The 24,988-nt window shown below is 42.9% G+C and overlaps 1 protein-coding gene across 2 annotated transcripts; it reads right to left on the bottom strand.

Annotated features, from left to right (window-relative positions):
• Positions 1-589: 589 nt before the first annotated feature.
• LOC119165862 (female-specific histamine-binding protein 2) lies at positions 590-24,988 on the bottom strand. 2 transcript variants are annotated; one of them, XM_037417887.2, is made up of 5 exons: positions 24,542-24,988; positions 19,271-19,449; positions 11,517-11,596; positions 2,425-2,505; positions 590-1,558 (listed from the first exon to the last, which is right to left on the bottom strand). In XM_037417887.2, exons 1-5 carry the CDS (start codon positions 24,677-24,679, stop codon positions 1,530-1,532), a joined length of 507 nt encoding a protein of 168 aa, XP_037273784.1. In that variant the 5' UTR covers positions 24,680-24,988; the 3' UTR covers positions 590-1,529. The 2 variants fall into 2 exon arrangements, with proteins under 2 accessions (XP_037273784.1, XP_037273783.1); XM_037417886.2 differs by having other exon boundaries at positions 590-1,626; positions 24,542-24,987.

Below are 24,988 nucleotides of genomic sequence, written 5' to 3'. Positions count from 1 at the left end.
CCGCCACTCACACTGTACATCTTACTTAATGCGAGATATGTATATAAATACAGCCAATAGCGTACTGTCAATAGACAAAACATACTTCAACAAAGCATTTTTTTGAAAACCACATATGATTTCCTTAACTAGTGACGTGTCCGATGGCTTGATAAATGGTTGGGTGGGTTGACTGATGCACCTACAGTTGGATGACAGGGCAATTTAAAATGTCTCTGGCTAAACCTTCCCTCTCAAACAAGAGTAACAATTACTGGCATCAAATCGAGAACTATATATTTGGAAAGTTGCTGGTCCTGTCGTGCCTGTGAATTCAGTTCTCATAAAATTACGAACCACCACTATCACTTTAGATAAACAAACTGAACTCGCTGCCCCAGATGAGTTGTGGTGGCACTTGCACCGTTAGAACATCACGCGGATTCGTCGTCGCAACAGTGTACATCTCACCAAGAACTTTACAGACTGACGCCATGAACTTCCTGCTGCAAAACTTCGTTGCGGTGTGCCTACAAGATGTGCCGGTGATAGTCACTGGAGATTTTATTACTGTGCTTCGACTAACAACCCTTGGCTTGTCCCGTTTCCCGATGTCAAACTTCTCCTGTCGCACGTCACACAGTCAACTACGCAACACCTGTTTAGACACAGTGCTTACTGCATTATTCTCAATTGAAGCGCAATCTGCCATGCTAACTACATTTTGTATGGCTCTTAAATCTCCTAGCATTACATCGCATGACAGCCCGATGTTGCTATCGCATTCATTGCTTCAGTCTTGTGTGGAAATTTTGCCTTTCTTCGTATTAAAAAAATATAAAAGCACTTGATGATAATCTCTGTGAGTCGTAGCGGAAATGGTAGAATTCGCTCAAAGTGCTGGTCTAAACTTTATTTAAAAGCAAGCGGAAAACAAACAGTGTGTTTAGCTTTTTCGTGCAAAGCCGGCAAAATAGAGAGGCATGTAAATAATATAAAGCAGTCGTTGGGGGTATGAATTGCGAAACTCCATGTGTCCGGCCCAGTTTTCCAACAGTCACTGATTTTTTTTTTTTTGCATCTGTTCGGTGAATAAGGTTGATAATATATAAAGCGGCCTCTTTCGCGCTTTCTCAGTGAAAAGACGGAAAATCTACCTCACACTGCCCTCACGGACGTGCATTTATAAGAGACATTTTTTAAAGTTTTTTGCTAAATTAGGAGAGGCTCTTTTTTTAAAACCAACATTCAAACTTCCTATACGTGGCGACGACTGTACCTAAAAAGCTGTGCTTACTTATACAGCTGTTCGCAGGTAATTTTATTGAAACAAACCTTGATATTAAAACTAGGGAAATTGCTCATTCGCAAGATCATGCGCATATTTTGCTTAGTTTCCTGTAATAATAATAATACATTTATTTTTCAAATTACTAGGTGTCAAGTTCACAATGAAAATGAAGTGAACTGGAGTAACAAGGTAAACAAGACACTACTCCTGCCGCAAACCAGGAGCTTGCTTCCTGTCGCATTCTTCCGGAGTGTAAATTTTATATGTAGGTTTCCCCAGCGCACACATCTGGTAAAGGAATACGCAACACAAAGGTAACTTTCTTAGCCAGTCTTCTCGAACCCATAATTCACACCCTGCAAAAAAACAAAAAAAGGGAGCAAACTAATCTGCATAAAAACAAATCTGTCGCATTATCACGTGCTTGTCATACTGAAGGAGGATGCAGCAAGACTGGGATTTACGGAACTCTTTGTTCCGAACAATTTCAGTCTGGCAAATGAAAGAAAATTCTGAATACAATTGACACAAGCTCAGCACTGATATTGGCGAGAACTATTGTCGGGTGTCGCGTAACCTGCCAAGCAATATGTCACGTCAGCATTTGTGCATGCGTGATCAAATAATCCGCTGTTATTGCTAGTAAGCACGAAAGTACCAGAATAAACTGCAATGTTTGCTTTGTGTGCATTATCTCATCGCAAAAGCCTAAAGTAGGGACGTTAAACACCATTATTATTACAATAGTTCGAAATGCTTTGGTGCGTCTTCTTTTAAGGCCGTAGATGCACGTCTAATAGGCCAGTAATATCGAAAATAAAAAAATAAAGTAGTGCATGCGGCAATATACGCACTAATACCGCTTGAAAACAAAGACGTGTCGTTAGTAACTTCTTTGAATGAAAATTACAATACAGCTACAAGTGGTAGAGAGATGTGTACCCTGAATCAGTTCCATGATTTCTACAAGGGGAGAGCCCAATTATCCCGTGAAAATGTTAAGAATTATAACGAAATAAATATGAACCACAGATTACTCAGTGAGATTACAAATATAAAACAATAAAGTTTCATTTTTCAATCTCTAGGGTGTTACAATGATTTCCTTGTAATATTACAAACTACTAAATGAGACATAAATGAAAGCTTCTCACCGTTTTTGTGCTTCGGCACGAGAAATACATCACAGTACCGCCCGTTTGAAAATATCAAGATATTCGTGAATTTCTTTCCATCTGCAAGAATCAACACCAGTTATTGCCAAGTTGTACACAACTCAAATGCTGCTAATGATTAGACTCATTGGGGTATCATACATTCAAGTTTTTTATGAAAACAGTCTTAGAATGGCTTGGAGTGAAAGAAAAACGACAACGCACAAACTGCGTGAGACGCTCAGCAAATTCACAATCAAAGCTCAAAGAGCAGCCTTTCTAGATTATTTTTCGAACAGTCTTCGGACGACCACTACAAACACATTTACACGGTACCTTATACGCCATGACATGACATGACAATAACCTGATTGGAGTCCTTATGAATTGATATTTAAAAAAGCGAGCCCCCTCGCCCCACTTCACACCATTTCTCTCGCTCGCGTCGGTGACTTTACTGAGAATGGCACCGAAGACGAAGAGGATTCTCGACGAGGACGTGGAGGATCCTCTGCGTGGCTAGAGATGAGTGTGATGACTGCTGCTCTTCAGGGATGCTACATCGAGATGGCTGGAGAAGCAATGAAGGCTGGCGCTGCTAGAGCGTGTGATATATCATAATATTTTTTTTGCCACGAAGAGTTCGTTATTCAATTATTTTGTATTATTCAGCGATGCCTGGTACACGCTACACACTTGTAGAGAATTACGTCAACTTAGGTAATTTTGTGGGAGACGGCGGCGAAGAATTATGCGTGACGCTTTTTTAGTCGGTGGGAGCATTCAACAACCTACTCGTTACGCAATTCGCATGGTGTAACGGCTGATTGTTACCTTGCTGTTCCAAAACAGGCAGTCGCAAATATCGAGATGCTACTTTTTCTTTTTTTTTATTTCGCGCGATAGCTGTTATGGTTGCTGGTGGCGTCGCCAGACAACTGCAGCGCCAAAATCGGCGATTGAGTTTTTACAACAGCTTTCGCTGTCAAATTAATCCAGTGCCATCATCTGTGAAATCTGCCGAGATAGCTGAGCTATGGTTATGTTGTTTTTCTTTAGTGATTACCACTTCATCGGCGACCAATCGTGTCGGTCCTCAACATCTCACCATACGGCTGCAGTTCGTCCATGATTGAGGCAAATATATAATCTATCAATCTATCTGGGAAGCAGAGCGTGACAGCGTGGATACTCATCTGTCGATGGGCTCTAAAAATGGAGCGAGAGTATGTGAAAAAATACCATGCCTGATCCCTCAGTCTAGCATTAGCTATGTCACGAAAATGAAACATGTCTTGACAGACGCTATTGGCTATTTATCTTGCAGTGCTTCACCGCAAGGGACGAGAAAGGAACTCTACAACAACAAAAACAGTAATGTCACGTGAAGAGCGATAAGTATATCAAAACTTTCAGCGCAGCTAAAGCACTAGGCACTGAAGAAATGAGCATACACAAGACGAGTGTGGACTATTACAGCCTGACATCTAAAGCTCACTGCTCAAACTGAAAAAAAAAAAGACGCACAAAACCAACACAAAGCCACACGAAGCAAAAACGCGAACAACTGTCACAGTTTTTACGTTACAGTTTGTGTGTGAGCAGTGCGCTCCTCTAATAAATGCAGTCGCAGAAGGACAGACTTTTGTGCTTTTTTGAACCACTGTAACTTCAAAGCAAACCTGCTGTACAAGCACAAGAGAAAATTGGAGACCCTTAAGCTTCGCCTTCAACAGTTGAACGCAATAGCGAAATGCGTCTCCTAGTGCGCCTTTCAACCGCTAAGTACCTACATGTTTTTGATCTAAAGCAAGGGTCGCATGGCTACCAAGATTTACGCCGTGCGCTTGCTATTTTCGAGTCTATAATGAGTGTCACAATGTGTCAAAGATGGCAGCACAAAATCTAGCGTTTGCTGTTTGCTTGATCAAAGCCTCTGGAAAGCCATGATATGTATTCCGCTAGATGGACATAGTTGTTCATTTTTAGAGCTGTTTGAAAGTTCCTGTAATGAAGTTTATTCCTCCTCCTTTTAAAGTTTCTGTGTGTTTTTAGCAGCAATGGCTGCACTATCCCGGCCTTCTTCCTCGTAGTTTGAGGACCTCCCAAATGCGCCTACAAATTGACGAATGGACTTGCTTTCGTCGTGACGCCTGTCGGTCAAAATGCGTTAAGGAGACTCCTTCTTATTCATGACATTTATTAAGTGTTTTTTTTTGGTAGCAGGTGCAAATACCACTGTGGCTCTATGGTAGGACACCTGCTTGCCACGTGAACGGGCTGGGTTCGATCCTCAATGTGAACGGAAATTTTGTTTTTCATTTTTTCTTTCTTTCTCGATTTTTCGCTCAGGCACGATTTCTCGCTCAAAACCAACGGTGTCAACGCCAAAGGCGGCATTTCTGCAACACGCGCTCACTAACGCAGTCCCGCTTCTACAAAGCACGCGGATCATGAGATAAGCAAGTGCACACCCTCTACCACGCCTGTTGGACACTTGCGCGTTTCGCAATGCACTGGGTCGCTGCCGACGAGGAAAACGCGATCTAACTAGTGAGCTTTGAAGCCCCCCTCGCAATGGTATATGATGCGTACAAAAAGCTAAGCTGGAGAACGTAAGCTCCGTGGCCTAGTGGTTTAGAACCAAGCGCTGCAGATCTAGCGGTCATAGGGGCGACGCCGAGTGATGGAACCTTTTGTTCTCGTATTTTTAAGACGATAGTCTTTCTTGCAGACCTTCGACGCAAAAATTTTGGTCTGTCTTCTTGTCTGTCTGCCTGTCTGTCTGTACATTGGTCTGTTTGTCCACTCTTAATTAACGGCACAGAAAACTTGAAATGGCCGACCCCATCCACAGCGCCCACCAGTGTTGCTCAAGGTTTAGCGGTAATACTTGTGCAATTGTCAAATAATAAGCAATCATTGCGCGAGTCTGGGGCACCATGGCTACACGTATGTATTCTGCATGTGCATCTTTTACTAGAAAAGGCATAGATAAGTAATTTTAAGGTCCATAGCGCTTATCAGGGTGTGCTGACCATGCAACGCTTGCACGAAAAGGTGAATGTTTCTAACGCTTTGCCAAGACGCGATGCTGGTGGCACCCACACGTCGCGTAGCCTTCTACACCTTATCACCTCTGAGACGGGCGCGCACACCCGTCTCAGAGCCCCGTGCTTCGTTTTTCAAGAACACTGCCGGGTGGCGCTCATGTCTCACGTGTGACGTGACTTGATGAGTTCGTTTGCCTCCGCTGCACGTTCGAGGCACTCTAACGCAGCGCCTCCAAAATACTATTCTCCGATTTTCTTGCACTGAACATCAAATAAATTCTTCGCTCTCTTCACACGCAAGACCATCGTCTTTCGACGACATTTGCAGATTACATGCAGATGCGGGGCCATTTGTTTTTGCTTTTGACTCAGTTAGTATACGTTTAACAGAGTCATATATGTGACAGAAATACGTGAGCGGAGCTACAGTCAACTCAGTGATAATACAGTTTAAAAAAATACGTAACAATAATTTACCAGTAATATACTGGGATCACGCAACGCTCTAGTTAGTCTTTCGTGCACCAATGAATGCTAGTAAGGCGGAAACCAACCACCACTATAACATAGATACTGGCTTGCTGCAAAGTGCCAACCACATGGAGAACTCTTTAAACGCTTCTCAATGCTGACGTCTCTATTGCAAAAACAGCGTGATGCCAGTACGTTTTTTGACACTGGTACACGCTGAAGACATTGGTACACGCTTGTAATTACTGGCACTTCGCTGGAAGCATTAGGAAAAAGCTGTGTCGCACTGGTAGGGGCGCTGACTGTACCGCTGTGATGCTGCTGCGCACTGCGAAGTGCTGGAAGCGCTGGAATTTTGACTGGCAAGCGCTGGTGAATACTGGAACACGCACTGTTCCTACCAGCGCAGCTGCAGCGTGCATGTTATTGTAGCGTGTGCCGTGGTTTGATTCGGTGTCGTTGAATATAAAACGCTTGATTCGACGACAGGGAGTCATGCTACTTTTACAGATACCGAGCATTCGTAATTTTTGTGGTGCACGTACGCATCGCAAGAACTATAATGCACCTTCTTGAATATGCCTCCGCGTGAAGGTGCCATAATCGCATCATCCGTGTATTGCTGTAACGATTCCAAGTTGCAGTGTTTGTAAGCCTGGAGCTTCACGCCACTCCGAACAGAAACAGAAAATTCTTTTTGCCGCAAAGTTGACCAAACGTAAATGAGGTCTCTCGATCGCTTCGCAAGGTTTCTCAGTGGAGGCGAGAAAAAAAAGCTGTCATTCGATTCCGCCACACCGCATAAATGTATGTATGGTTATGCTTATTGTTCTACTTACTTCAGGTAAGAGCTAGAAATGTTCCAAAGCTCAAATGCGGAATCTTCAAATATACCGACTCAACGCTTCTGGAGCGGCCTTACCCAGTGCCCGGCCGAGCGAGCATTAAACCTGTCGTGCCAGCCGCGTTGGCATATATGTTACCGGCGCTTCTTGCTTCGTGTACACACAAGTTTAAAGTGTGAGAATAACTGTAAAGTATGGTTTAGACATACATGAACCTAAATCAACTATTTTGTCTTATGTCGATGTTCGCACAAGGAGCGCCGACGATCGAACGTCGCGCTTTCAGCTACGCAGGCTGTAAACGAAAGCTGCCGGCCGCACTTAGCCGGTACTTCTCCGACTGATATGTAACAACACGCAATTTTCAATTGATAATTGGTACGCCTTCGTGAACTGACTCCCTGGCACATGTTTTCAGCGGATTGCTTCGGTATTTCTATGGGTGTTTTTTTTTGTTGTTATTGATATAACTGCACATACCTGTACACTGGCACGCCCACTGTATCCTACCAGCGGAGGCCAGACAAACAGCTGTCACTCGCCATCACCACTCCGTAAATGCACTTCTGGCATTCATTGAACTTCCACTTACTTCAGGTACAGTTTAGGTAACAGTTACAAATATTGCGAGTCTCAAATGCACGAACTTCAAGCATCGCAACTCAGCTGCTTCGAAAGCAGCCTTACCCAAAGCCCCATCCCAGCGAGGCCTATTGTGACGCCCACGTCGGTGTACCTGCATGCTGCTGGCGCTTTTTACTTTAAGTAGGCACAATTCTAAAGAATAAGAAAGACAGTTTGGACATCCCTGAGTCTAAATCAACCATTTATCTGCGTGTGCAGTGCCGGCACAAGGAGCGGTGACGATCGATGTGTCGTGCTTTCAGCAACATAAGCTGTCACCGAAAGCTTCCTTCTGAGCGCAGCAGCCGGTACTTCTCTGACTCGTACGTGAGAACGCACAATTTTGAGTTGGTAATTTGGTACGCGTCAGTGAACTAGCACACTGGCATACTTTTTCAGCGGATGGCGTTAGTCTTCTTCGGTGGTTTCTTAGTTGCAGGTATCATTATAACAGCAAATATGTAATCTGGCACGCCGGATGTGTGCTGCTACATTGTCGCTTGCGCGAAAAAAAATACTGAATATTTCCTTGCGTGCGTTGATATCTACCAAACAAGACATGTAAATCATCTGTACCTGTTGACCAGTAGCAAGTGCACGAAACGACTATCAAAGGACACAAAAACTATCGGCAGCAACAGCTGACAATCTGTGGTGGCTTCCCCAGTCAATTTGAGATTTTTCAGAGTTAGGATGTACTTGCTTCAAAAACTCTTTGCTCTTGCTAATATCTGCACGACATTCGGTGCCCAGAAGCAGTTCATTACTGTCGAATCAAGACTCAATTGTTATTTGGAAAGGAATATTGTGTCAGTCTAGACTGTGCAACTTGTAAACATGAAGTTGAGCGGCGTGTTCTTCGGAAAAATAGTTGTTTTACAGCTCTACACGCACGTTCTGGCGTGGCTAAAAAAGTATTGCAAGCTTCAGCTCTCCCAAATATTGTAAGTCGATGGGGAACAAATGTCTGGGCCTGTCGTTTAAGCTGAGGGACGCGTTCCTTCCAGTAATGCGCACTGAATCTATATGCATGCAATGGTACACCGAGGTATGTTGGAGGAGTTCTTGTCCAAATAATCTCTGCAAAGTGGTTCGGTGTGCTACCCCACAAGCTAAACCACAGTCCTAAACTTTTAGAGGCATTTAACAAACTTTACTATTTATTGCAACTTATTCATTGTGCAAGATTCCATATACAACGCTTTCATCGGATTTTCGCTACTTTCATATGGTCTTCGACTTGTGAGCCCATGCGCCGGGATAATATAATCAAGCCAGTTAGTGAGGGTGGGTTAGAACTAAAACACCTTTATCTATGGCAAATAGTGTCCTGATTCTTCTTTTTTCGAGACAATTCCCATCCTGTAATCCGTTCCTTCTTACAGGTTACACTTGTTGATTGCTTACCAGATTTAAGTGTTTCATCCAACTTCTCCGAACGCCCATGCTTGTGGGGATTCATGCAGGAAGTTTACCTCGCAGTTCAGTTCCTTAAAGCTCGCTTTTCTGTAGAATACCTGTACATAGTACCGCGCAAGGTGCTGTATAACGACCTACTGAGTACACTCTTCCCACCTCATTTGTACCGCTCACTGTACTCCAATATTCCAGGCCACGATGTGTTGAAGCGAGTGCGCAAAATGTACATTCCACCGAATTCAAAAACATTCTTCTCTAAACTCCGCTCTGAAACATTGACGGTAAACACATGGTTAGAAAGAAAGGGTATTTTCATTCCGTCTGTTAACTGCCGTCTATGTGATGTGCCGGAAACGATTGGACATTGCTTTGTTAGCTGCAAAGATGCCATACTGTTTTGGGATGTCCTTCAGCGAGCACTGAAAAAACGTTTCGTCAATAATTCTCAGACAATACGTTATCTTCTACCAGCAGCGCTTCATGAAGTACCATATGATATGTTTTTCCTATGGGAATTCACAGCTTGTGGAAGACACGAATGCAAGACCGCAATGCAGAGCCCACCACCTCTTCAAGCGCACACTTCATTCAAATGGCTATCCACCTAAAAAACAATTACGACGAGCTAGACTTTAGACCGGACTGGTACTCCGTCTTAGAGAACTGTTTCACCTCACCCCTTTTTTGGTTGTATAACACGCTGTGAAGAACTCTCCATGTGACGAACTCACGCTGTGTTAGCCATTTAGTGTTTATGAGTAACGCTTGAGCGCTTACTTTCGCGATTTCAATGTACTTTTGTTCGCTTGATATTGTCTTTATTGCGCAAGTACTTTATTAAATACCATGAAAAAAAAAGATAAAAAACGTTCTGGCGTGGCATAGTGGGTAGCGTACTCAGATAGAGATCAAGAGGTAGCGAGTTCAAATCCCGTCAAGCAGTGTTTCATTTTTGTTTTCAGTTTTTTTATTTTAATTGTGAATGCGCGTTATTTTACTTATATATTTATTTATTTATTTATGGCGAATGGGCACCCTCATTTTTATCCCTGGGAAGCTATTTTGCACACAGTACTGGTACGCTGGCGCTCCAGCGTCCCAGTACCTGCACTGGGAGGCGCTGGTATCAGCGCCATATTGGACCTATGATCATGCATGGCCCTGGACGCTGGTACCTAGTGGCGCTGGTTTTTGCAATAGGGCGAGATAGCCGCGGTGCGATCACGTGAAAACGCTGAGCATACAACGTGAGATCCGGAAGTTTGAGAAGGTGAGACGTGGACTGTGAGACTGGCGTTTCCTCTTTCTCCACCTTTTACTAAGGTGTGTACTGCGAGTAAAAGAACAAAGAAGTCTGGGCGCACCTCCTAAAGCAGTTACCGTGACTGTATTAGGAACACAGCAATTTGCATTATACAGGCCGGTCAAGGCTTGAATCGAACCTCATTACTAATAATAAATGAGTCGAAATGTTACGTAGCACATTTCACCTCGACAGGCAAAAGTGTCAGACACAAAGTTCAGCGCCCTTTTCAATGTTACTTTCTTTGTCTTGATAATTTTATTGTCAATGAATTTCGGTGTGATATGGTGCTCCAAAAGAAACTTCGTGGGCCCAGGCGCTAGCTCAATAGAACTGTAGCTACGGAGATGGAAAGTCAGGCCCTCAGATGCAGCATTATTGCCAGGAGGAGGGGGGAGGCATTGAACGGAGGAGTTGGACGAAGGCCAGTAAGCGACGTTTTTGAGCCCATGTACACGTCGTCCGTTCAGTGCTTCATGCTCCTACACAATAATGTAGTTACAAAATTCAATTACGCATATTTTTTGGAATATAAATGTATTATTGAGTGTTTGGTGACCTCCTAATGCACGCAGGCCTCATGAATTGATTCTTGCGATAAGGTTTAGAGCCTTAATTTAGTACCAGAATCGTACTTCGAAAGCACAGCTGATCTCCCTGTCTAGGAATCAGAATAACACGAAAGGTAAAGTACTTCCGACAGGCAGTCGAGCATTTACTGTGCATTGTTTTGTTACAATAGCGAGAAAAATCATGCAACAGAAAAAAAAGTTGTAATATCACGTGAAGAACGGCGACTAGCTTGAAACTCGCAGCGCACCCCTCAAGCATAAAAAGAAGAAAAAAAGACACAGGAACTTTATCTCATTTCTTAGTGTTTAAAAAATGCTTCCGATGTTCATTACGCAAATAAATGAAGTCCTGATTTGTTAGGTGAAAACATCTTTAGCGTTTACAGTTGCACGCGTGGTCCCTATAAGCGTGCCAATAGTACTTCGACACAGAGCCATCAGTGTCCTGAAAACACCAATAGTTTACCACCATTGCATCGGCACGTTTGGCGATCGATCGTAATGACATGACATTTAAGCGGCCACCGCAAGCAGCATAATTTACGACAGTCAATGTCCTAGATATGATGAGCAGCGATTCGCAGGCTGACATTGGCCGCGGAGTGCCAACATGTGAATCTGTACCAAATTGCACTTTGCGGGAGTTTCCGCTAAGAAAGGAACTGCTTTACCTGAGTCGGCAACAGCGCATATCTTTTTGTTGAAAGCGTTTCATAATAATTATTATTTGAACAATCTCACCTTTCATTTTAAATAATGAGTATTCTCATCATAGTTCTAAACATAACGATATTTTGCTCCTTACCTTTGTCTAGCTGTAACGCATTTCTGTAATGGCGATATCCAAAGTATTTAACGGCAGTAACTTTTATTCTGGTTTTTATGCTGCAAATAAAATAAAGTATACCAAGATTATGCTTTGAATTAAAGTGTGGCAGTCTTTTGCAAATTTATGCACTCAAGGTTTCCAATGTGTTTCCATAGCTCTAGTGGTAATGTTTTGGATTCTAAAAGAATAATATCCTGGTTAAAAAAATAACTAATATTGCTGTTCTTTCATTTGGTAATATATTTCAAACGCCAAACCTTCTTTTAGGGTGAACGAGGAGATCATTACGTTTACTTAAGTACAGGAGGCTCTTGTAGTCGCTCTTTATTAAAGGGCAAAAACTTAGAGAGAAGATCAACGGAGAGTGTATGCATCACCTAGTATGCCTAATTTCAGCGCAGAAAGCAGTGTTAAGCGATCATGCTTCGGCCTATACCTGAAACATCATAAAACTACCTTAGGTAACGTGTACTTCAAATATGCCGTTAAATTTGTCAAGATATTTTATTAATTATTAGAAGCTGAACACAACGGCTCCATACTGTATTGCAGGTCGTCAACTCTATTCAAAATCGGGCCCTTCGGATCAAGAAGCAGTTGAACGAAATCTGCCCTTTATGGCCTAAGATAGGTAAGTGGTGTGTAACGTCCCGAAACCACCATATGAATATGACAGACGCCGTAGTGAAGGGCTCTGAAAATTTCGACCATCTGGGGTTCTTTAACGTGCACCAAAGTCGGAGCACACGGGCCTAAAACATTTCCGCCTACATCGGAAACGCAGCCGCCGCAGCTGGGATTATATCCCGCGACCTGCGGGTCAGCAGCCGAGTACCTTATCCAATAGACCAACGTGGCGGGGCCTCTTTATGGCTTAAAAGGGAAAATATATTTCTATGAAACTATAACCATAGCCATTTTTCACGTTCTGTACTATGCTATCCCTAAAACGAGTGGCAAGCAGCTGTATGACATATATTACTATCTGCCCAAAAGCTCATCTGACTACTCACGTGACGTGCTTTGCAGTGAAGGTGAGGCGAAGGCAGGTTTTTTACTTCATTGTGTTTGCTTAGATGAATTTTATTTCTTGTTTAAAAAAAACTACGCTTTTGAAACTTCTTGGATGTCTTTCTCGGAAACTATTCTATTCAGCAATCAATAAGCTATTATTTTATTATACGACTACATTGCGAAAATCGGCCACAATAAGACTCAAGCAGCGAGATTTTCGAATTTTGTCACATTACTTTGGCAGCGTATTTGCCTCATTTACTCCAGAAGTATTTTTCTATAAAAATATGAATATATATAACAGAAAACGTAAATATCTTACTGGAGGCAAAGGTATGGTTTTTTTAAATAACGCTAAACATTTAGCACATACCAACTCTTCGCTAAAGATATAAATAAAGCTAAAAATGGAATGAATAAGCTATCGTAGTCGTCAAAGAGTAGCATCTTGAGATTAAGAAAGACGTTGTTGCGGAGTATAATCTGAAACCAGTATCACTATATCTATTAAATATTCAGTGCCACAAAGCTTTGCATGACGGCTAAATGTTTCAAACACTCTATAGGCCAGGCAATTTTTTATGTATAACGCCTCAATGACTAGTTGTCACGTTTGCATATACCGCAACGTTCTTCTAGCATGATCGTTTATCGTCTAAAATTGACCGCGGGTACACTTCATATCAAATAACCAATATATATATATATATATATATATATATATATATATATATATGTATGGGATATGGCACAACGGGAGCGTTGTCAACAAAGATAAATATGTTTATTTACCAACAGTTTCGGGAGGGGTCCTCCCTTCATCAGGGGATGAGTTATACTGACATGAGCTTCCAAACTTCGTTGCTGCCGCGTCCCTCTCGCCTTGAAAGACGTTTGCGAGAGTGAGAGGGAACTAGAAACAGGAAAAAAAATAGGGGGGGGGGAGAAAAAAGACGAAAAAAAGAAAGAAAAGACAGAAAGTAAAAAAGAGGAAGAACCACTGTCAACACTGAGAACGAAGCCAACTGTCCGTCTACATCCACATACGGTTCATATCACGTGCTGTTCAGTTCTTGACGTGTGTCGGGCCACCCAACATTGTCGCCGCGGTGCCGGGAGGGTCCGTGACGGCGCCGCGGCGACACGGACCCTCCCGGCACCGCGGCGAGTTTGCCGTGCAAGGCGTTGCCGCTCCAGTGCCAAACCCACTCAACAACAGGGAGCCGAGGGACACAAAGAGCCATCCAGGGTCACAGCAGTGACGACGTCGCCACTCCCACCAGCGAGGCCTTACAACACCAGGCGGACGAATGCGGCGAAGACCAAGGCGGCAGCTTCCAAATGACACGGGGAAACAAAAGGTACGGGCAGTCTTAAACACGCATGGTCCCACTCATTTCTATCGATTAGGAAAATCATTGAAAAGCGGGTGCAATACGAAAACACGCGGAACAACTAACCAAATATCTATCTAACGAAATTGCACCTAAGGGCCTCCGCCTAGCCTGCAACCCCTCAATGTCTACACTAAGTGAAGCAGAAAGGGGGAAGTGGGCAAAAATATTACTAGAAGCGTCCTTGCAACTGACTCGGGTCATTGCGGACCATAGTGAGCGTAAGGCTGCCGAATACAGTGTCACGGAGGCCACGCAGAAATTGGTATCTAATGTCGGAGAGCATGAGGCAAGAGAACTGGAAAGATATGAACTAAAGAAGAGAGGCGAAATTTCAGTAGTAAAAGATAGAAAATTCAAGCGCGACTGCAGTAGCTCCACTGCTCTGCAACAGGAAAATAGGAATGAGGCCGTACAAGAACGCCAGGGACCACCCGTACCACAACCTAACTTTGAGGAGAAAAATGGGAACTCAAAACTACTGTGCAATTCTAATCAAAACATCCTTACTCTCGAATATGACGCTGACACTACCTTGCCATGTGATAGCCAAGAGCAGCCGAAAACCTATGAAGAAAATGTCCTCAATCTGTCAAACATAACACTCACACCCACTAAGCTTCAACTTTTGTCGAGAGGCTTGACCTTTTGTCCATCATCCGGTAGATTCAATGAATTTGAACTGTACCAAGACCTCGATAACTTTGCGCGTAATCTCCGCCTCCTTGAATACTTTCATGATCGCAAGGACTGTACGGACTAGAATAGAGTGATTGGTGGTGACAAATCATGGTGTCCGGGTGAGCAGAGGGAGAAACACCTCGATATGTATATATCAGCAGTTCAAAAAGATATCATCAGAGCGTATGAAAAAAATCGGCCATTTCGAAACAACATATCAAAGTCAGAACGAAGGGCACTCGATGAACTACGAAAAAACACTGGAATTACTATCAAACCGGCTGATAAAGGGGGCTGCATAGTAATTCTAAACACGTCGGAATACTTAAAAGAAGGGGAACGACAGCTATCAGACACAAAATTCTACAAAGGACTTCCAACGGACTCGACTCCCGAATTTGAAAGGGAGATAAAAGTAACTCTAAACAATCTCCGGCGGGACGAGAAAATTACCGGCAAAATGTTAAAAGCAATGTTACCGGCCCATTCTGTTCCCGGTCGATTCTATATGCTCCACAAAATACACAAGGCAGGTAATCCGGGACGTCCGATAGTATCCAGTAACGGCACATCAACAGAAAATATATCCGAATTCATCAATTCCTTAATAAAAAACATCCCCCTAAATTTTCCATATTACCTAAAGGACACAAACCACTTCATCTGCGAAACTTCAAGTCTCGACATCCCAGGTGGCAGTTTTCTGGTGACCATGGACGTCTGCTCACTCTACACCAACATACCCAACCATGACGGAATAGCGGCAATGGTTTCTGAATATGTAAAATCCGACTCATCAACTAGTGTAAGTGGCGAGGTACTGTTTACACTTCTTGAACTTGTACTAAATTATAACCATTTTGAGTTCAACGGCAAGCATTTCCTTCAGGTCAGTGGCACTGCAATGGGCACGAAAATGGCCCCAAACTTCGCGAGCACCTTTATGGCTTCACTTGAAATTCCATTCATTGAGGGACGCACCTTGAAACCTTTCTACTACAGAAGACACTTAGACGATATTTTTATGATATGGAACCATGATGAGGGAAGTCTTTTCCGCTTCATAGAGGATTTTAACAAATGCCACCCGTCAATAAAATTCACGCACAAAATTTCCAAAACTAGCATTAACTTTTTCGACGTCACTGTCACGGTCGAAAATTACCGCTTGTCAACAAACCTTTACAAAAAGCCTACAGACCATCAAAGTACCTACATTTCAACAGCAGCCACCCAAAGCATTGCAAAACGGGTATTCTATATTCTAAGGCCGGCCGGTACCGAAGAATATGCCCCGATATGCGGGAATTTGACAGATACGCGGAACACCTAAAGCATTCCTTATTGAAACAAAATTATCCGGAAGACATTATTGACGATGCCATACTGCGTGCTCGCAACGTGAACAGGAATGATATAATTAAGGGACCAAACAGAGTATCTAAAACGACTTCCCAAACGAACCTTGTACGAACTTACTCCTCATCAGCGCCACGAATAAGCAACATACTTTCCCGCCATTTCAACATAATCAGGCAAAGCAAACGACTAACTTCTATTTTCGCGAAGCCACCTCACGTGGTGTACCGCTGGGATAAAAATCTGAAGGACATTTTTGTCAGAGCAAAAACAAACACCCCCAAAATTCAATCAGGGCGCCATCCCTGCGGAAAAGCTCGATGCAAGGTATGCCCACAGATGGTCACAACACGTGAATCCAAAGCGAACTTCTCGGATTTCAAATTCCGCATATCTGAAAGCCTTAATTGTGACTCCAGTAACGTAATATACATGCTACATTGCAACATCTGCGGACAAGAATATATCAGCCAAACAGACACGCCATTTCGGCTGCGGTTCAATAATCACCGGTACCATGCAACTTCACTGCCGAAGCTACCTTTATCTAGACATCTGCGCCTGCCAAACCACAGTTTTGAAAATATCAGCGTAACCCTTTTGCAGTCCGGTTTCTCAAACAGACGCGAGCGCGAACAGCGTGAGGCATATTTTATTTTCAAATTTCGTTCATTAGTAGCCGGCATCAACGAGGACCCCGGAAAACTCAGCTGCCTCCGAGAAGTAAGCCAGGAGAAAATTGGTGACAAAGATTCATAGCTGGAGACCATGATTTTTTCTGACTGACTCGTACGTGTACACTGTCCTTTCTTGTTTTTTTTCCACATGCACATACAAATGGTTTACGTTCGCCTACCACTTCATGGCCATTGAAGGGAAACGGACGAAGATTAAAAGTAAATAGCCGACCGACCCATTAACGAGAAACGTTTCCTTTACGCACGCCGCCCGCCGCCCACCGAACGACCCATTACGGGGAAACCCCTTTCTTTACGCGCGCCGTCACGGACCCTCCCGGCACCGCGGTGACAATGTTGGGTGGCCCGACACACGTCAAGAACTGAACAGCACGTGATATGAACCGTATGTGAATGTAGACGGACAGTTGGCTTCCTTCTCAGTGTTGACAGTGGTTCTTCCTCTTTTTTACTCTCTTTCTTTTCTTTCTTTTTTTCGTCTTTTTTCTCCCCCCCTTTTTTTCCTTTTTCTAGTTCCCACTCACTCTCGCAAACGTCTTTCAAGGCGAGAGGGACGCGGCAGCATTGAAGTTTGGAAGCTCATGTCAGTATAACTCATCCCCTGATGAAGGGAGGACCCCTCCCGAAACTGTTGGGAAATAAATATATTTATCCTTGTTGACAACGCTCCCGTTGTGCCATATCCCATACCTTCACGAAGACTGACTGGCCCATTGAATTATTACTCCCACTATATATACATATCTATAAGAAAAAGAAGTGTATACCTAGGGCTTGTTTTTCCGTCTTTCGACACAATAATAATGAGATCTAACAGACAATAATGCCAAAGAATGTGTAGGGGAAGTTATTAGAACCAATATAATGTAAATAAGAAGAAAGGAAAGTGGGTGCATAAATAACTTGCCGTGAGCAGGAATTTTCTTTCTTCTTATTTACATTACAGTGGTTCTAATAACTTACCCTATACATTCCTTGGCATTATTGTCTGTTAGATCTCATATATATATATATATATATATATATATATATATATATATATATATATATATATATATATATATATATATATATCATTCGCTTTGTCGTAGTAACGCTCTGCTTTTACCACTTAATATTAGATTTTCGTTTGGGGGGGGGGGGGGGGTGTAACGTATCTAAGCCATGATATGTTTATGAGAGATGCCGTAGTGGAGGGGTCCGGAAATTTTTACCACTTGTGTTTTTTTTTGACGTGCCCCCAAATTACCACTTACCACTTAATATTTACCGCTAGCAGCGCGCTGATATAGCAAGGGATATCAGCGTGTTCTCAGTTAGAAGTGAAATATTGAGATGGCGCGAAGGACGTGCTCGCTGACCCCCTGCTATGAGCGTTTTCCTTGCCGTGCCCACTCATTTACCTTTTCGTGGGAGAGCATTCTACGCTTCGGGCTTCTACCACAACGATTGCATTGTAGTTACGGAGCCCGCGAAGGTCACGTCCCTCGCTACACAGCCCCCGTTAGTGAAAAGACCAAGCTTTTTTAGCACAGCGCAGTAACCATTGTGACACGAGTTAGTTCACACTCATTCCGTGCATACCTGTGCGTTTACATTTCTTTCGTCCTTTGCTTTTGAGGAGTGCTGTGACTGTTGAGCAATGAACGCTGTTAGTTCGTTTTCATCCAGAGTGCATTCTTTCTTCGCGTACGTTGTGTTCGGGTGCGTTTTTACTTCTAGAGCAGCGCTCTGTGGGTTTTGACCTGGTTTCTCTTCGTCGTGTGACCTTCCCATTTGTACCAGCGTTATCTTTCGTTCCCGCAGTCATTGTACCCTGCTTGCATTTTCTCTCTTCAAAAGTGACTTCTTTGCTACATTGTAACTGCTTATGTCATTTCGGACTTTATCCTGCGCATGTGAGTGTGCTGGACGTGCCTAGTGAGCCCTAGCAATGCACAGAGCTACTAAGTTTTTGCTAATTGTTGGTTCAAAGCGCAATAAGTTGCAAATGGGCACGAAGCAGTTCGTTGAACGTTCTCATGAAATGGATTGCCACATTACGTCAAACGAGCTTTAACGCTCTCAACTACATCAATATTCATCCACTGTGCTCCCGTAAACAAAGCGCCTTCCTTCGAAATAGTTGGGTGTCTGAAATGAATGAATTTTTGAATTGCTGTTAGCAAGAGTTCCTATAACACACTAACGTGTCTATGATTTAGTTCTTTTGTTCATATATGTAAAGTGTGGTTTTCCATTTGCACAAGTTAAATTTCTAGACAGTGAGCATGGCACGCGTCTAGCTTGACAATAGGGTCTCCCCTACCCTTTGACCAAGTTGGTTTGCATCAGCTCTAGGGCCCTTCTTAGGCACTGATAACAACAAGAGCATGATGTTACGTAACTGTATGAAGTTGTACGGTTTAGCAATATTGCTAAACAAAATCAGAAATGTATAAAAGCGAACCACTTTATACCATTTACGCTAGAGTTGTGTCTGTCATAAGTTACATTGCATAGCTTGTTTTCCTTTGATTATAAATAATTTTCTTTGTTCATATAAATAAATTGATTTGAATGCACTTTGTATTTAGGCACTTACTATGAAGTTCCACTTCTATCGTTTCTAAATTTGAAATGGGATCGCAGAGTGTGGTCTAGAGCATTCCGCTTGGTGTTATATGCGATGACACACTTGAAGTGATGACCCAATGCAGCAGGGTCATTGTTGTATGTGGCCCACAAGAGTGCGTATACGCCGTTTCCTCCTCTGTTAACATTCTGTAAAATATGAACGTAGCATATTAGACACAGGATAACGAAGTTTGAACATAAGAAGGCGTGATTTTATGACTAAATTTTGCTGTTGGACAATGATTGGCATCTAACAGGTCATCAAGCCAAAAAACTTACAACAGGTCGTATTTGTAGTAATACTCATATGATCGTCAAAAATCGGCAGGTCCCACTTACAGTGGGAATCGATGATATACGAAGCACGAAAGAGGAAGGGTGATAGGTCACTTTAAAACCAGCACAACTTTACGAGGTATGCTTCGCAAGTCATGCAGTACATGACTTCCATGTCATTATTATCTTGTGTGGACGTTTCATTTACCTTCGTCATCTATTAACGTCCCCTGACACCAACTTTGTTGCATATGAATCTAGCAAAACGGTCGCGATCGTGCTATGATCGTAGGATGTAGTCATGTTTTAAATGAAATCCATGTCATCATTATCAGGTTTGGACATGTCATTTAGCTTTGTCGTCTATTCATTTCCCGTGATACCAAATTCGGTACATGTGGAGCTTGCGCAACGGAGGTGAGTGCGTCATCAAGGACCCAGTATACTGCGACGCAACAATGACGCACGCGCAGACTGAGTGCAGCGACGCCACGCTAGCAAAAGCGAGCTCTCTATATTATGACGCCAGGCGCAACCGCCGCGACCACCGTTCGTCGGCGCGACCCGGTGGACACCGGCGCGATATGCGACATTCTCCATTTGGCACCGATGACCTTACACCTCACCGCGTCTACCTCTCTTCATGACGGAGGGACGCCGCATGCACTGAAACGCGCATGCGTCAAAGCAATGCAGCGCGGCGTGCGCCTGCGTGCTATTCGCGTGCATATCCACAATGAAGGTCAGTGGGCACATCCACTGATTTCTACTAAGGGAATATTGGCGCCTGGCACGGCATCGCCGACGTGCACGCGCGCCAGCTCACATCGAAGTGTATTGGCGCCTTGAGTGTGGCGTGTATTATTGTTCTTACAGGACACACATCTCATCATTATCATGTTTGCAGCAAGCACATACCTTTGTATGTGCTTGCTTCGTGACGTAATACCAAATTTCACCTGACGTAATACCAAATTTTGGCATATGCGAAGTTAGCGAAATGGCCACGAGCACATCTTGAGTGTAAGAAGTAGTCATGTGGTTACATGAGCGCATGTTGTGATTATCATGTTTGGGCGTGTCATTTACCTATGTAGTCCGTTCGCTCCACGTAATACTGAATTTGGTACATGTAAAGCTAGCGAAACGGCCACGAGTGCATCATGAGCGTAGCATGTAGTGATGTTTTTACATTACACGCATCTCACAATTATCATGTTTGCACCAGTCACATACCTTCGTCATCAAATCACGTCCCGTAATTCCAAATTAGGTATATGCAATGCCAGTGAAATCGCCGCGAGTACATCATCTAGTGATGTTGTTACTTGACACGCATGTCATGGTTTTGATGTTAGAGTCTGTCTCTTGTGATCGCCATGCAGTCATGTCATACCATACCACTTTTGCAATATATCATATGAGTGAAACAATCGCAAAAGCAGCAAGACCATGACAAATAAATCATAACATTTATGACTTACAAGTCATGATCTTCATGTTATGACTAGTCAGTAATGTTAGCCGTACAGTCATGTTATATCAAGCCAAGTTTGGTATCGATACAGTTATCCAAACGGCAAGGATAGCTATAAGTTGCAGGGGGCTAGATAGATAGATAGATAGATAGATAGATAGATAGATAGATAGATAGATAGATAGATAGATAGATAGATAGATAGATAGTGTTACGAAGGGCGCAACAAAATCTCAACACTTCAACCACTGTTACGAAAGACGGCGACGCCAACACGGTCCCGATGGCGCCACTGCTTCGAACTCCGTCGGGAAAGTCACCAGCTGTTTGGTACGGTAGGTTTCTCCGCTCACGACTGCTTCTGCGCAGAGCTGATAGACGAGCGGACGAAACGACGGTGAGTTAACAAGGTTTATGTACAGCAAAGACATAGAGGCGTTACAAATTCGGCACTGGGGCCGACAGCTTAGAGACTCAACCAGCCGAGCTCTCTCCTCTGACACATTGGTTTATTACTCGCGACGCGCCGCCGGGCTTTTTTTATATGCACCGGGTGGATTATTTGAGTAACCATATGTCCAACAAGAAGCGCCGCTGGTCGTGAGGTCAGAATCCTCCAATGGGGTCGCCGCTGGGCCGCGTCATTCTCATCGAATCCGGAGCCGCTGCGCTGCACGTGGCTGCACCCAAGGACGAGTGACGTCGAGACGCATTGCGTCAGACTCGCCAGACAGAAAGGCGCCGATTGCTTAGACGGGCTTGCTGTTCGTGCGCGACAGAAAGGCACCGCCGCGTGATGACGCTGTTGAGTTGTTCGCGTCAGGCGGGCTCACGTGCTGGCCTTGACACAGATTGCCTTTTTCAGAGGCATAGACGTTCGCTCTGAACTACCAGGCATAACAATAGATAGATAGATAGATAGATAGATAGATAGATAGATCGATAGATAGATAGATAGATAGATAGACTCAAAATTGCTGAAGTTCGCAAAAAAAATTATTTGCATTTAAAAGTGACAGGAAAAGCGTTGTACTGTCATAGAGCGTGCATGCACGTAGCATGCTAGAAATAATTGGTTAGCTGATGGCTCAAAAAAAAAAAGATGATGCCACCTGAATAAAATAAAGTGTTCTATTCTCGCGCTATATAATGGCTACGAGTGGCACATTAACACTCCCCTTATAATAGGCACATATAAGGGTGCTTTAAGAAACCTGTTCCGAATCCTCAAAACATCATTCAAGCTCAATATTTGCTCGCTGTCTTCAGCAGTTTTTTTGCTTTACTGGCTTCCATCTTGAGGAGAATGATGAAAACACCATTTGGAGAAGTAAACAATATAGTTAAAACAGTTAGCTTTTTATTGCGGAAAGTTGTGTGGTTAAACCGAATTTGTTACTATAAATTCTTCATGCAAAAATAAAGCCATAACTTTGAGATACAAAAATGCTTGGCTCTATTACCTGTTTTGGATCATTAACTTTAAGCAAATGAAAAAATAAAATTGAAACTTGAATGCCGACAAGCGCAACAAGCGGACGGCTAGAATAACGTCACTGTTCAATACAACGGTTACAGAGGTGCAATTGTTGTCCATTCATCGAAACGTATGTGCGTCATATGTGCTAATATTGCCAGCGAAGCCTACGCACATTCACAACGAAGTTATTTCGTGGTTGATATAATGACGCACACTCGTGAAGGCCGCCTCAGATGAATATCGCAGTTGCTCTCTTCCAAGTTTCCACTTCCTTTTTACAGCAGGACTTGGAAGACTCTTATTATACTTTAAAATTCTAGTGTAAAAACCGCTTTTTCGAAGTTCCAAACCTGTAGTGGGCGTTTGGCTATGAGGCCACAAAGCTCTGGTGATTAAAAAATAATTGTTTAAATTTCCTATTTACTGGCCTTAAGTATGTATGTAAACTTTTAGGATGCCGGACCATACAAAGAAGCAATTGAGAATTTTCCTGATTTTCCAGGATATTGAACTCTCCTTTAATAAACACTCAATGAAGTGGACCAGAACACGGTTGCTGCGTACAACAACGGACATGTTATTCGGATAACACAGGTTGGGTCACTATTGTCACGCAGGTTGGGTCACTATTGGCGCCACACTGCGTTTTCGTGCAGTTTAATGTCCTCTAAATAACTACACGAAGTAGAAATACCGTGCTACATACTTTCCTCGGCTTTATTATCTGTGAGTTGTCCTATTTGAAATATAGCTAGTTAGCATAGACGCTCACATAGAAGAATGAATCCAATTTATTGTCCGTAATTATACCAAAATTACAGTTAGAGGCGAGCATCAAGAGCATTTTGTCCAACAGTAAGAAACCTTTCACTGCCTTGTTTGCGTAGGCAAGGGGCAGTACAACCGATAAAAAAAGTGGAAAGAACAACAGAGTAAAAACCATCAACTACGGAACATTGCCACTCCTTTGCACGCTTATTGGACTCGTCATTCGGGTGAGCATGAAGTTCACTTCGCTCATGGCTGCAGCCGCGCTTCCAAAAGGAGCACGCTGCTGACACACGAAGAAGTAGGAATCGAAGCAGTTGTGCACAGTTGCCTTCAGTTAGTTTCGCGCGTCTTTTTTTGTGCATTTTTGAACGACGTGCTGCAATTATTGAGCTGATTGTCATTGTTCGCGTCACTTCACAATTTGTTGCTATAGCACTCATTCTTTCGCCCTTGTGGCGCAAACGTGAACAATAAACGCTTAACCACCTCTGTGAAGACACGTTTAATTTTCATGTTATACTGATTTCTAGAAAAGAGGATCAGCCGGGTTTTTATGTACATTTTTGCCTATTCACCGTGGAAAATAGAGAATTTCAGTGTAACTGTATTGAAATTTATTGCGCCTCACAATAACCAATCAATTTTCACTAGACGGGAAGCTATGCTCTTTTATGGTTTAACGGGTTTTCGTAGCGGCTCAGTCACGTATTTAATATAGCACTCTCATGTTTTTTTTACTTATTGAATTGCTTTTGCACCTTGAAACTACTGGTCGTACTACATGACATCTTATGCGTTTTATCCTTCATTTGTAAACCACGTGCTCACCGCGTGTTCGCTCATTGAAATGATATCATTTTTACACGTGTATCTGCTGCACTTCAAAGCGGATGACATGCATTTATGTTTGCACATACTTCACCAGTCACCTGTCATGCCAGTTTTCATGTTTATTTTCTTTGATATGTTATGTATATAAACAGCACTCTTGCCATGCACTGTTATTCTGATGAACACTGGACCCGCAGTCGAAACGTCAATAAGGTTACTTCGCACGCGTGTCAACTTCATTGCGGATATTTTTACTCGAACCCAGCATCATTTCTTCTCGCTATATATATATATATATATATATATATATATATACATACATATATATATATATATATATATATATATATATATATATATATATATATGTGGTATACGCAAAGTGAAAGTGATTACGTGCTTACCTCAAAGGCATTTTGCGAAGGCCCAAAAACTGCTTCATTTACCCAGAATGGTAGAGCGACACTTCTCTTTTGAGCATGACAATTTTTCACCGTATCGAGCACAGACACTATGAGAGGAAATAACACTGCTGACCACATTGTGAGGCTGGCCCGTCCACCTTTCTTTAAGGTAGTCGAGCTGAATGTATGATTCCCTGCAAGCTATACAAACGCGGGCAACCGCTATACAAACGAAAATCTGTCAACTGAAAAGAAGCATTTATGACCGCGCTCAGATAAATATGAAAAAAAAATAAATCGGGTCACAGGTGCTATGCTTACGATTGTTTTGAGCAGAATAGGGACAAAGTGCAAGAATGCACATTTTTCCTGCACATGTGCCAAGACTTTGCAATATGCATTATGCTATCAATATCAAACATTTATAATAATAAACCATTCGAAGAA

This window comes from Rhipicephalus microplus, chromosome 8 (genome assembly GCF_043290135.1).
Source record: "Rhipicephalus microplus isolate Deutch F79 chromosome 8, USDA_Rmic, whole genome shotgun sequence".
In the NCBI taxonomy this organism is placed as follows: domain Eukaryota; kingdom Metazoa; phylum Arthropoda; class Arachnida; order Ixodida; family Ixodidae; genus Rhipicephalus; species Rhipicephalus microplus.
The sequence above is the reverse complement of the archived record's forward strand: the minus strand, read 5'-3'. Positions and strand labels throughout refer to the sequence as shown.

Excerpts from the sequence above, each read along its gene's own strand:
- LOC119165862 (XM_037417886.2), bottom strand. The coding sequence starts at position 24,679 with ATGTGGTCAGCAGTGTTATTTCCTCTCATAGTGTCTGTGCTCGATACG. Across the intron at positions 19,450-24,541 it reads CTTCGCAAAATGCCTTTGAG|AATGTTAACAGAGGAGGAAA; the intron begins GTAAGCACGTAA and ends CATATTTTACAG. Across the intron at positions 11,597-19,270 it reads GATAGAAGTGGAACTTCATA|CATAAAAACCAGAATAAAAG; the intron begins GTAAGTGCCTAA and ends TTTTATTTGCAG.